This window comes from Crotalus tigris, unplaced genomic scaffold (assembly GCF_016545835.1).
Source record: "Crotalus tigris isolate CLP2741 ecotype Arizona unplaced genomic scaffold, ASM1654583v1 scf7180000017666.379230911805:20528666, whole genome shotgun sequence".
In the NCBI taxonomy this organism is placed as follows: Eukaryota; Metazoa; Chordata; class Lepidosauria; order Squamata; family Viperidae; genus Crotalus; species Crotalus tigris.
Genome location: NW_024096552.1, coordinates 13,412,302 through 13,425,870, shown reverse-complemented (window position 1 = coordinate 13,425,870; position 13,569 = coordinate 13,412,302). Strand labels below are relative to the sequence as shown.

The window sequence follows — 13,569 nt, the reverse complement described above, 5'->3', positions numbered from 1 at the left end:
GTGAAATGGTCGTTCGACCCCAAATGGGGTCCCGATCCACAGATTGAGAACCACTGCCTTAACCTGTGAATGCAGGATAAACACACAACTTTCTTGCTTAATGGTCACATTACTCCTTAAGCAGCAGCTATTAGTAGGTAGAGGAATTGTGATTGCTTTGTTTTCCTCCCCATGTTGTGGTATATAGTAAACTATCAGCAATAATTTGAACAGCTGTGAACAAAATCCTATGGTCACTTTTTTATTACAGTTAATTCATGACAGATCCCACTTACATTCATGCTCTATGACTTCTATTGCTAGTTCTAAAAGTTTCCCTCATTAGAATTCGTTGGACTCATTAGAATTGTTGCACACTCTTATTGCATTCTCTGTTTAGATAAAGACAATTATACAATTCAACTACAAAAAATATTAATTAATTCCCCAATAATTTTCCAAAATTAAAAATTATAAAGCTGGGAAGAAGAAAAACTATGCATATATCATGCTTGAACTGCTTCTATAGCCAAAACTGTTTAATTTTTTTTTCAGATAGATCATACCAGCCCTCAGAGGCTATAAATATATTTTCTTTTCCATTTTAATAATAATAATAATAAAGTTGGAAGGGACCTTGGAGGTCATCTAGTCTAACTCTCTGCTCAGGCAGGAAACCCTACACCATTTTAGACAAATGGCTGTCCAGTCTCTTCTTAAAAATTTCCAGTGTTGGAGCATTCACAGCTTCTGGAGGCAGATTGTTCCACTGGTTAATTGTTCTAACTATCAGGAAGTTTCTCCTTAGTTCTAGGTTGCTTCTCTCCTTGATTAGTTTCCACCTGTTCCTTTTTGTCCTGCCTTTGGAGAATAGCTTGACTCCCTCTTCTTTTTGGCAGCCCGAGATATTGGAACACTGCTATCATGTTCTTCTCTTAATTAAACTACTAGACATACCCTATTCCAGCAACCATTCCTTATATGTTTTACCCTCCAGTCTCCTGATCATCTTTGTTGCTCTTCTCTATACACTTTCAAGAGTCTCAACATCTTTTTTACATCGTGGTGACCAAAACTGGATGCAGTATTCCAAATGTGGCTTTACCAAGGCATTGTAATACTTCATGTGATCTTGATTCTATCCCTGTTAATGCAACCTAACACTGTGTTGGCTTTTTTGGCAGCTGCAGCACACTGCTGGCTTATACCTAAGTGATTGTCCACTAGGACTCTGAGATCCTTCTCACAGTTGCTACTATTGAGCAAGGTACCACCTGTACTATACCTGTACATTTGGTTTTTCTTGCCTAAATGTAGAAGCCTACTTTTTTGAATTTCATTTTGTTAGATAGTGCCCAGTGTTCAAGTCTGTCCAGGTCCTCCTGTATCTTAAGCCTATCTCCTGGAGTGTTGGCTATTCCTACCAGCTTGGTGTCGTCTGCAAATTTGATGAGTTCCCCATCTATCCCCTCGTTCAAATCGTTGATGAAGATGTTGAAGAGCACTGGGTCTAGAACAGAGCCCTGGGGCGTCCCACTACACAATTCCCTCTATTTAGATGCAGTTCCATTGAGGACCACACGCTGAATACAGCCGGTCAGCCAGCTACGAATCCCTCTGGTGGTGATGCTGTCTAACCCACATTTTCTATCTTATCAAGTAATAGGTTGTGATCTACTTTATCAAATGCCTTACTGAAGTCCAAGTAAATTATATCCACAGCATTCCTCTGGTCCACTAATTTTGTCACTTGGTCAAAGAATGTAATAAGATTTATATGGCATGATCTGTTTTTGACAAACCCATGTTGGCTTTTAGTAATGACTTTGTTTGCCTCTAGGTGTTCGCTGATTCGTTGTTTGATTATCTTTTCTAGAATCTTCCCAGGTATTGAGGTCAGGCTGATAGGTCTGTAATTTCCTGGGTCCATTTTTTTCCTTTTTTGAAGATGGGAACTACATCAGCTCTTTTCCAGTCCTCTGGTAGTTCCCCAGTGCTCCAGGATCTTTGAAAAATACAATTCAGTGGTTCTAAGATCACATCTGCCAGTTCCTTGAGAACCATGGGTTCTGGTCCTGGTGATTTGAACTTGTCTAGGCTGGACAGGTGCTCACTTACCATTTTCTTTTCTATTTTAACTTGTGTTTCTAATCTGTTTTTTATGGTACTCTTTTTGATAGGTTGGACTGTTTTTTTCCTTTGTGTGAAGACAGATGCAAAAAATGAGTTAAATAGTTCTGCTTTCTCCTTGTTGCTTGTCACTTTCTGACCACTTTCCCCCACTAATGGATCAATCATTTCCTTAACTTTCTTCTTGTTTTTTACATGTTGAAAGAAGCTTTTTTTGTTATTTTTGACTTTAGTCGCAAGCCTTATTTTGTTTTGAGCCTTAGCTTTCCTCACTTCATCTTTGCAGGCTTGGACTATTTGTTGATATTCTGCTTTAATTATGTGCCCCTCTTTCCATTTTTTATACTTGTCCTTTTTATCTTTCAATTTATCAGACAGTTCTTTATGCAGCCATGCTGATTTCTTTTGAGAGCTGTTATTTTTCTTCTTTGTTGGTATTGAGCTAGACTGGGCTTTTATTACCTCACTTTTCAAAATTTCCCAAGCTTCTTGATTTTTTTCCCCTTGAGGATTCTCATCCAAGGAATCCTTCCCAAGTTTATTGAAATTAGCTCTAAGTTTATTGAAATTAGCTCTCTTAAATCCAAGACTCTAGTTTTACTGTGTTCTATTGCTTGTGCTTCCATAACGTTGATTCCAATATTACATGATCACTTCCCCACAAGGTTCCTGTGGCTTCAACACCTTTTATCATTTCATCTCTGTTAGTGAGGATTAGATCCAATATGGCTAATCCCCTAGTTCCATTCTCTACTTTTGGGGAGACAAAGTCTGCTAGGTTTGTCAGGAATCTGTTTGATCTTCCACTTGCTGCAGAGTTTGTCTCCCAGTTGATGTCAGGGTAATTAAAGTTCCCCCATTACTATTGTGATGCGTTTCCTACATACCTTAGTTAGCTGACTAGCAAAAAGTTCATCTATTTCCTCTGTTTGGTTGGGTGGCCTATAGCGTACACCTATGGCAATGTCATTTTCCCCTCTTTTATATTGACCCAAATGCATTCAAGACAGTTTTCATCATTGTTGTGCTCTATTTCTGTAGAGATGTAGTTATTTCTTATATAGAGAGCACCTCCTCTTTTATTTGTTCTCTTTCTTTTAAATAATTTAAATCCCTCTAGCTGTGTGTTCCACTTGTGGATTTCATCCCACCATGTTTCCGTAATGGCAATAATATATCTGCTCTCATTTATCTGAATTTCTAGTTCACCCTGTTTACTGTTCATACTCTGTGCATTGGTGTATAGACATTTGAGTATATGACCGACCCTGCATTTACTTTCTACATAATCTGTGTGGTGCCTGAATTCCCTATTTTCTTACCACCTGTTTGGTTAGTGCACTTTGTGTGGCACTCGCTATTAAAAGCTTGATTTTGCTCGACAGCAAGGTTGATATTCTTTTTTTTTTTAAAAAAAAAATTTTTTAATTGAATTTTTAAAATTTTACAAAAACAAAACAACCCATCCCCAAACCTCCCCAACCCTCCCATTCCCTCCCCCAACCTTCCCAGAGCTGAACATAGGCTTAATTGAAATTTCTCAAAAAGTCTTAAAGAAAGATATAAACCATGAGTAAATCTAAATATTAAATACATTAATTAAATAAATTATAAGATAATTAACAATAATATATATAAAAAAAAACATAAATACCAAAAGAATAATACTTGAGAGGAAAAAGAATAAAGAAAAGGAAAAAAGAAAAAGATAAAAGAAAGTATAATAAAAATAAAAAATAAAAAAAGTAAAATCTATAAGATGTTTTAAATTTTAAATATAAGTTATTGAAAAACTAAATAATATTTTTTAATATCCAACTTACATTGTATAAAATCTATCCATTTTTTCCATACCGCAAAATACTTCTCTTGCGATTGATACTTCAAGAAAGCCGAAATCTTTGCCATTTCCGCCAAATAAGAAACTTTAAAAAACCACTCTTGCAAAGTAGGCAAAGATTCCTTCTTCCAACATTGCCCTACTAACAACCTTGCGGCTATAATTAAATTTAACATCAATGTAGTCTCTTTAATATCACAATCAGTAACAATACCTAACAAAAACAGCAAGGTTGATATTCTTGACCACACACACATCTATGTTACATGCACTGCTAACCCTATAATTTTTTGATTGCAGGGGACAGGGATGTTCTGTATCAATTAACTCACTGTCCCCGTTGTTTAGTTTAAATATTCCTTCAGAAAATCTGTGAGTTTATTGCCAAGTAACTCAGTCCCTTTCTTTGATGGATGCAAACCATCTCTTTTGTACATTTTTTCATTGAACCATCTACTGACATTGTGACTAATATAACCAAAGCCTTCCCCTTTATACCACTCCTTTAGCCACATAATGAATTCTGCTATACGCAGGCCTTTTCCATTTTGCTCCTTATACACTGGTAAAACCTCTGAAAAATTAAGTCTACAGCTTAACCTGCTAAGTTCCTGCCCCAAGCTCTGGAAATCATTCTGCACAGATAGTACACCTTTTGGGAAAGGATCGTTAGTGCCAAGATGTACAATAGCATCTACATTACAGTCCTTGCTAGCATTCTTGACTATTTTAAAAATATGCTTCTTCTCTCTACTGCAGTAGCACCTGGAAGACACCTGACCTCTTTCGAAACCTCTGTGTCCTTTCCTAAATTTACACCCCTTATAACTGAATTTTATTCATCATTTATTCATCATGTGCCATGTTGAGGGACAAATTAAACCCAATAAATTTCTTCTTATAACCCATATAGCTTTTAAAAGCTAAAACACATGAAACACCCTTCCTTTTTTCCTAATTTACTTTCATTCATCAATGAGAATTTTCTTTTCTCTTCCTTTCAAAACACTATGGCAGTTGCAAGTCTCTGACTCCTACATTGAATAAAATTGCTGACCTCTGCTCTAAACTATGCTGTATCATAAACAAGGTCCTGGAAATGAATAGTAATTGGAAGAGCAATAGAATATGAATTGTCAGCATCAATGAAATGAAATAAATGTGTAATGTTTCTGTGGAATCTGTTTTCTGAATATTTTTTTAAAGAAATAGTAATAAAAAGACCTCTCTAGAAATGATTCCTTAACCTGACTCTTGCCTAGATAAAAGTAGAATGAGTGCATGGGCTGGGATTGGGAAAGGAAGTTATCTAAAAGCCCAGTGATAGAACAATTGAAGGCACCAACATTAGTTTTTAGTAGTCACCATACTGCACAGGAAAGTCATGCTATAAATAATTTCAGCAGAAGTCAAACTGTGACAAAAAATTGGCAAAATAGTATTCCTGAAACTCCCAGCAAAGTATTCAGGGAGAGTGGCTGTAAAGTATGAGTGGTGACATTTGACTTTGCATTCTAGCACTGGTTGTCCTCGCATCAGGGACAGGAGAGGTTAGCTGCGAGAATGAGCCTTTAGTGAAATCTTTATTAATTTTAAATTGAACTAGTTGCTAGTGATTTTGCTTTTAAGATAGGAAGGGAGTTACTCGCTTTCTAATTTAGCCTTTTGCTCAATCCCAGGTGAGAACAATCATATCGAAGAGTCCTCGGCTCCGAAATTTCTGTAGAGTGTAAGGCATTCACCATAGAGATAAGTGAGAAAGAATGACATCACCATATCCTCAGGATGTATAACCAATGGAGGCCTCTTAATTTAAAAAGCATTTGGTGGTCTTCGCGCACCACCACGCCCTTCTACATTTGCACCCTTGATCCTCCTCGTCCTCTCCCTTCGGAAAGCACGTGAAGTCCATATCAGGCCCCGCCCACCTCCCTTTCCCCTTATCTTTCTCCTTTGAAGGAGGAGTCGAGTAGCTGATGAGACGCGTCTGCCAAACAAGCGGTTGTGGTCTGTGTCGCTCTTAATCCAGCCGTCCCGGTCTCGCCCTAGCAGGTCTGGAGCTGAAGAGACAAGCGGAGGCAGTCTCTACAAGCCCCGTGATTCCTTCTTCTACCTTAGGTGGGCCTGACCCATCCCTTGCAGGTAAGTATGTGCTTCCTTCCCCACCGCGGTCAGTTGGAGGCGGATGCGACCTGCTGAGCCTTTCAGCTTCTGATGGGGAATGGGAGGACGCTTCCAAGCCCAGGGCAGTTTTACGGGAAGAAGGGGGCCTAGGGCACTAGTGGCGTGGAATGCCTTTGGAGGCCGACGGCGGAGCCCTTGCTTTAAGGAAGAGCTTTTCCTTTTCCGGAGCTCTTGCCTTTCTTTTCCTGCTCGCTTGTCCTTGCTTTTCCCCCCTGAACGGGCCGCCTTGGCGCTCCCTTTTCCCATGCCTTGAACGCAATGGGCGCGCCACGCTGCTTGTGTGGGCGGGTAGCTGGTTGGTTAGTTAAAGCAGCTTCAGGGTTGCTTTGCTCTTCGTTATACTGAGGTGTATCACTGAAAAAAACTAATGGAAGCTTTTCCGTGTAAGGCGCTCGTTTTTTCCCTGCAGTGCTAAACTTATTCAAAGCTGGATATGCTGGGCCTACCTGGAACTCCATCATATTTATTGAGTCCAGACAGACCTGTAATTGGCCTTAATTGGGAAGGGGTGGCAATTCCAGTAAAGAGAAAAACCTATCTGGCTCTGTTGAGATGAAGCACTAAGCAAATCGTTCTGGGACACTATCTTCAGATTTCTGAAGTCAGCAGCTTTCTTCTGTTACATATGCTGCCCTTAAATAAAGTTCTGTTATTGGTTATGATAGATGCTTATACACATTGTTAGACCTGTTCTCCACTTGAGAGCCAGTGTGCAATAGCTGTTAAAGCACCAGGCTAGAAACTAGGGGATCCTGAATTACTTCTGTCTTAAGTGCAAAGAAGTCCCTGTCATCCTAAAAAGACAAAGGTAAATCACTTCTGAAAATTGTAGGGACTTGTTCAGGTATTCACCCAGATGATTTATTTGAAAGTGCACACTCAATATTCTCTACTAATTCAAGTCCTTTGAGGGTTATTTAGTTGTGTTATTTATGTATTTAGGAGTTAAAATTCAGTAATACAAAGCAACAATTCTTCAGGAAAGTGTTTAATTTCCTTGTGTGTACAGCATTTATCATTTTATTAGTTTACTAATTTGGAAGTCCATATGTAGTTCTTTTATAACTGTCAGTCTGAGTTGTTGAACAGAAAAAAACTGAATAGTTTAAATCCTTATTAATGCAAATCATTTTTCTTGTTCTAGGCCTTACCTTTGTGTGAAATATCTGCAGGTAAAAATGGCAACAAATAAGCCTAAAAGTCAAAATTCTTTGGCTCTGCATAAAGTAATTATGGTAGGCAGTGGGGGAGTAGGAAAATCTGCACTGACTTTACAATTCATGTATGATGAGGTAAGAATTAAAAATGTTTTTAAATTTCTATATATATTTTCAAGGTATTTGTGAAAGCAACAAACAATATTACAAAACATTACATTAATCAGCAGTACTTAATACATTACACTCAGTTAGATCAGTGGTTGAAGCAGTTCAGATACAATCTGAGAGAAAATTACTTGATAAATAATTAAAAATAGCTGACGGGTGTGTGTTATATTTGGAAGAGTTGAAATTTAAAACAAAATTGGTATCTTCCTTGTTTCCGCTGCTAGGTTTAAACAGAAAATATTGCGATTAAAAACTTTTTTTTGCATAAGGCAACTATACAGGATTTGGTTTAAGACTGGCTGAGGGTTTTAAATCCTCCCCTTCCCACTCAAGAGATTTTCCATCTCTAACAATGCCTTGGAGTGCAGTTTCCTAGTCAGAATTTGTGCACTACTTAGGAGTATTCCCAGACTCGTGGCATCTGCTTAAGGAACAGGTGCAGCTATGGCTAACAGATCTTTTTGCAAGTCCATCTTGTGCACTACTTGTGCCTGTTTCTGGACTGAGAGATCTTACAACTGTGGCTCTTAATAATCCCCATTTGGGTTATTATAATGCACTATGAAGCTGCCTTTCAAGAGTGTTTGAAGCTGCCACTGGTCCAGAATACAATGATGCAGGCAGTTTTTGGCTTCTCTCACTAAGCCTAATAATACAGCTGCTCTGCAAGCTGCACTGGCTCCTTGTAGGCTTCTGAATGAAATTCAAGGTGCTGGTTGTCATCTTAAAGCCTTGCATGTAGGCCAAGCTCTTCATCACATTGCCTTTCTCCAATTGTTTGTCCTATCAGATCTTATAGAATGGGAAAACTCCAGGTTTCTTCCATTAAACAATCTCATTTGTTGACTTGGGAGTTCTGCTTTCTCGGTCATTGCCTGCCTTGTTGAACAGCATCCCACAGATTTCCTTGGCTCTATTGGTTTTTTATAAGATTCTGGCTCTTTCTCAGGTGTTTGGGTCTGTTGTGGTTTGAATTATTAAAACTGGAACATACTACCTCTTATGTAATGGGTTATTTCTAACTGACAAGTTTTTAATACTTGTACACATTTTGAGTCACTTCTATAAAACAAATGGCCTTACACATTTCATTATACAAATACTATATAATCTTCCACCAGTGTTAAGATATGGCTGGAAAGTAATAGTTTTTGAAATCACTACTAAAATTTTGTTGTTTAGAATGGAATTGACTATTTTATTAACAGTTTGTAGAAGATTATGAACCTACTAAAGCCGATAGTTATAGAAAAAGAGTGGTCCTGGATGGAGAAGAAGTTCAGATTGATATATTGGATACAGCAGGACAGGAAGATTATGCTGCAATTCGTGATAACTATTTTCGAAGCGGAGAAGGTTTTCTCTGTGTATTTTCAATTACAGAGCTTGAATCTTTTGCTGCTACAGCTGACTTCAGGTAATTGAATGCATGTTTTAATATTTTGACTGATAGTAATTTTTGTCTCATAAGTTCCTTGCCTTTTTTAATGGTAATTCTATAAATATCCATCAACTGATAAAAATCATACAAGAAAGCTACATGTAACTGAAATGCCTGACTAATGCTTCAGATAACCTTGTATAACCTGCTATATCACTTCACAGATCTGGTGATAAATGACTGTTTAACAACAATTTGGAATTAGGATGGCTTCAGAAAGGATGCTTTACAATCCATAAAGCTCTTCTGGCTGTGGCAAAACATTGCACTACCACCTCCGTAGTCACATGATCTACATGCTTGGCAAATTGTTACATTTACAACAGTATATTTAGTTCAAAATGTTATCACAGATAAATAATTATATTATCCATGAGTGTATAGATTAAAAGTGTGTGATTTTTTATCTTTTCTAGAGAGCAGATTTTAAGAGTAAAGGAAGATGAAAATGTGCCATTTTTGCTTGTTGGCAACAAATCGGATTTAGAAGATAGAAGACAGGTTTCCGTAGAAGAAGCAAAAATTAGAGCTGATCAGTGGAATGTTAACTATGTGGAAACATCTGCTAAAACACGAGCTAATGTTGACAAGGTAAAAGCTATTTCCCATTTTGCATAATCCTCTTCACATAAGAAAAAGTGGGTAGAAGTAATGAAAACCTATAATTCCACTTTTCAATATTACACGCTTTATTTTCTGCTGGAGTTGTTTCCTTCCAGAGCAGAGTTTGGGAAATAATTAGCAACCTTAGCATGGAAGAGAATAAAACTAATGTTGCAGATGGTCCATTCTCTTTCTCCTCATGCTTGGCTCACCCTTTTTCCCCCACATCTGACTTTCTGAGTGACTCTGCTCTTCATTGTCCTTTGCTGTGCAGTTAGTTGCAAAGCAATTTCTGTCCTATACACATATGGAAGAGAAGGGAAGATTGGAAGTGGAAGATGGAGAAGTATGGCCCTTTCTCTTTCTGGCAGCATGTGGCAGCAGCCCATTTTCTGTTTTTTCTCATTAGCAGCTTTTTAATACAAGGAAAAAATAAATTTAGGGAAAGGAGGAGCAAAAGAAGAAAGGAGCATGGTTTCTACAAGCAAAGGCGTGTGGCTTAGATTAAAAATGTGACCATGTGAGAAAAAATTCTATTAAAAACAGTCCGATACTAAAGACTGAATCAGCAAATGTAATTTGCTCTATAAAGTATGGCACAAAATGATTGAATGATGATGAGTTCTTTGCAAGTTTATTGACTGTTAACTTGAAAGACTAGTCCTGTAGTCTTCAGTTGTATTTTTCATGTGTTAAATTTTAATGTAAATTATTACATTAATCTATTGTCAATTTTGCAAGAACTTTGTTTTTGCTGTTGAGACATAACAAAAAATAATTTTCTAGGTTTCAGTATATTATTTGGCATTAAAGATACATCATGGCTTAATTAACAGTTAAATGAAATTAAGTACGTTATATTTAAGCATTCAATCAAATGTATTGATACTGATATTTCTCCTAGGTATTTTTTGACTTAATGAGAGAAATCAGAGCAAGAAAGATGGAAGACAGCAAAGAAAAGAATGGAAAAAAGAAAAGGAAAAGTTTAGCCAAGAGGATCAGAGAAAGATGCTGTATTTTATAATCAAAGTTTCAAACTCTTTTCCTACTTCAACCATAGTAAAATCTATTAACATAGAGCATGCTATTTGGAGGCTGTTATGGCGGAAATCGCTCTTAATAGTTGGGGAATTCTAATATACCACTTAAAGCATGGTTGGGACAACACTGAAAACCTTCATTGAAAAAAATAGTTTCAAGAAAAGCAGAATTCAATCCACGTAACTTGTTTTCTTTTACCATGGTTTTTCTGAATGTAGAGGATTCTTTTCCCCCATGGGCAGTTTCTTGAACTGTGAATGAAAAAGCATTACTTTTTATGTTTCTCTTTAAAGCATATACTTTTATATCAAATTTTTACTTTATACATTACTGCCTTGAAAATTACAGTAGTGATAAAAACTAAATATAGTAAATAAGCTTTCCTTTTTGCTGTTAAAAATTATGCAAATTAGAGAAGAAAAACTCTTCTCTGCTTCTATTGGAATCATTTATACATGGACTTAGATTAATGGTATAAACTTACGACAATATTTGAATATGCCTTAATTTAAATTGAGAATTTAACATAGTTAAGAGTATATCTTCCTTGTAATGCAGTAAATTGTATGTGTACATCATTGTGAAATAATACCTTGTAATGCAGTTTTTGAGCATTTTTACTAGCCAACTAGCCAGTACAGTTGATCAGAAAAATGTGCCATACTCTGGATCTTGAATTATCCAGAATGTACTGTGTTTCCTTGCTTTAGTGAAAATTGCTTTAGTAAAAGTCAGCTGATACATTAAATTTAAAAATGAAGTGGGTGGCGCACATTTCAATTAGAAATATTAATTCAGAGATACTGACATTTACTTTTGTAAGTACTTTATGTTTGCCTATTTGTGAAGGATATTTTCCTCAGGTAGGGTAGCACTATGGATTTCAAAAGCACAAATAAGATTCCATTCTGAAAAATATGTAAGTTGTTAGAGTTTATTTTTCTCTATTCTAGGTTTAAGAACATTTACTGTATAATGTTTAATGGAAACGTACTCTTCTGGTTTATATCAGTCAGTTAACTATCTTCCTTTGCAATATCAAAATACTGATTATATGCTTCCAAAATTCTCATTAATATATTAAAAACAGATTGTCTTAAGTTCTTTATTGTAAGGAATATCACCACACTGCTAACGTGTAAGTGATCTAAAGATAAACCTCCATCTCTGAGGCTTTTAGGAATTTGGGGTTTCAATATAAAAGATGACTTCCAAAATGCTTTTTAAATATATCTGTAAGCCTACATTTGAACAAAATAGGCAGCATATGTATGTAATTGCTAACTGATTTATTGATGTGACTAGAGAACATTTGTTCATCAAGAAATTTTATTTGTACATCCTGCAATAGATGTTATCATGTGCAGAATTAGTTCTTGATGTGGCTGCTAAAGCAGATTGGTCCTCATTGTGTATTTGTTTTAGTCTGACTAACCAAGGGAGTTCAACCACTACCATCCTATTTGTGTAATGGGAACCAAGGTATTATGAAGCCAATGGATACATATAATTGTCATAGGTGGATGCCTTACCAAACTTTTTATTTGCTATTTGAGCCATTGAATAAAGTTTCATTTTTAAAAAAATGTTGTAGAACATTAATTATAAAACACATTGTTGCAGAATAATTATCATTATTAATTTTTCCATTAATGTGTCTATAAACTGATACTATACAAAGATTTTCTAATAGAATTCTGAGTAATTTGCAATAAGGTTTTCCCAATTATTTAGTGAAGATAGTTAATGAAAACTTTCCATCCTCAAGAAGATGCTCTAGAGAAATCTTGAGGGAGACTTACAAATGAAATTGGTATAAAATTGTTCTGAATCTAATAACGAAACAAAAATTGTTATTTTAAATGGATGCTCAGGTCTTCTGAGCTATTGTGTACTCAACTATTCATTTCAGGTTCTAAATCTAATTCTGAAAAGTCTATTTTCCTATAAATAAGCTATGTTTGCTTATTTACAATGCATAATGAAATTCCAGGAGTGTTCACAAATATTCAATCTATTGCAATGTATGTAGCTAATGTTTGTGCAAAAATGTGCTAATGACATTTCTGATGAATAATGTTAACATAAAACTCTGCCTAATTCCCTATTTCAACATTCATGCCTCACATTTGACCTCTTCATCCATTCATCCCTCATAGCCCTGGCCAAAATTGCATCTAAGTAGGAAAAAAGCAAGTTAATTAAAATATGAAGTAATTTAAAAAAAAACAATCTAGTTGCTTAATTGTATTGCTGTAAACATTTATGGCTAAACATAATATTCAATTTAGTCTTGAATTATATTCTTAGCTAAGTAAGGCTATTCATAATGCTAATGTTTTCCTCATTAGCCATGCTCCATGCTGTAGAGCAGACATGTCAAACACAAGGCCCGGGGGCCGGATGCGGCCCGCAAAGTGGTTTCATGTGGCCCGCGAAGCCATCCTGGAAACAGTGAGGGAACGGCCCCCATTGCCTTGGCCCTGGCCTGTTTTTCTCCCTCATCTCAAATATTTTCCAAACCACTCTGTACTTAAGAAGGAAGGAAAGAAAGAGGGAGGGTCTGAGGGAAGTCCTGCCTTAATCCTGCCCTGCTACCCTTTCACCATGCATCCTCCTCCTGGCCTATCCTGGGGGTCTCCCATCCTATTGCTAAGGAAGCTTTGGGTACAAAGCCGGTTTTCCTCCCATGGAGAGAGAATGGGCCTCTTTCTGACTTTGCCCTCGTACCCATCATGAGCAAACTGAGTAAGAAGAGCAAGCACAGCAGCAGCAGCAGCCTTGAGGAGGAGGTAAGTGCAGCTGGGCGCCCCTTGGGGAAGTGGGGCTGGGCTTGGTGCTGTGGGTGCTTGAGGGCCAGGCTGGGCATTTGACCTCTGCTGGCCAGGGCTCCGGGAAGCCTGCGGCACCATCCCCCCCCTCGCATGACCTGAGAAGAACAGTGAGGCTCTTCCAGTGGACCATGCCTTGGCACTTGCCCCGGTCCCACCCCCTTCTGCCAGAGACCCTTAGATCTGTCC

The 13,569-nt window shown here is 37.1% G+C and overlaps 1 protein-coding gene across 1 annotated transcript; it reads left to right on the top strand.

The window, feature by feature from the left end:
* Positions 1-5,873: 5,873 nt before the first annotated feature.
* RALA (RAS like proto-oncogene A) lies at positions 5,874-12,135 on the top strand. The gene is made up of 5 exons (XM_039336731.1): positions 5,874-6,091; positions 7,278-7,425; positions 8,670-8,878; positions 9,319-9,493; positions 10,410-12,135. Exons 2-5 carry the CDS (start codon positions 7,312-7,314, stop codon positions 10,530-10,532), a joined length of 621 nt encoding a protein of 206 aa, XP_039192665.1. The 5' UTR covers positions 5,874-6,091; positions 7,278-7,311; the 3' UTR covers positions 10,533-12,135.
* The last annotated feature ends 1,434 nt before the right edge of the window (positions 12,136-13,569 follow it).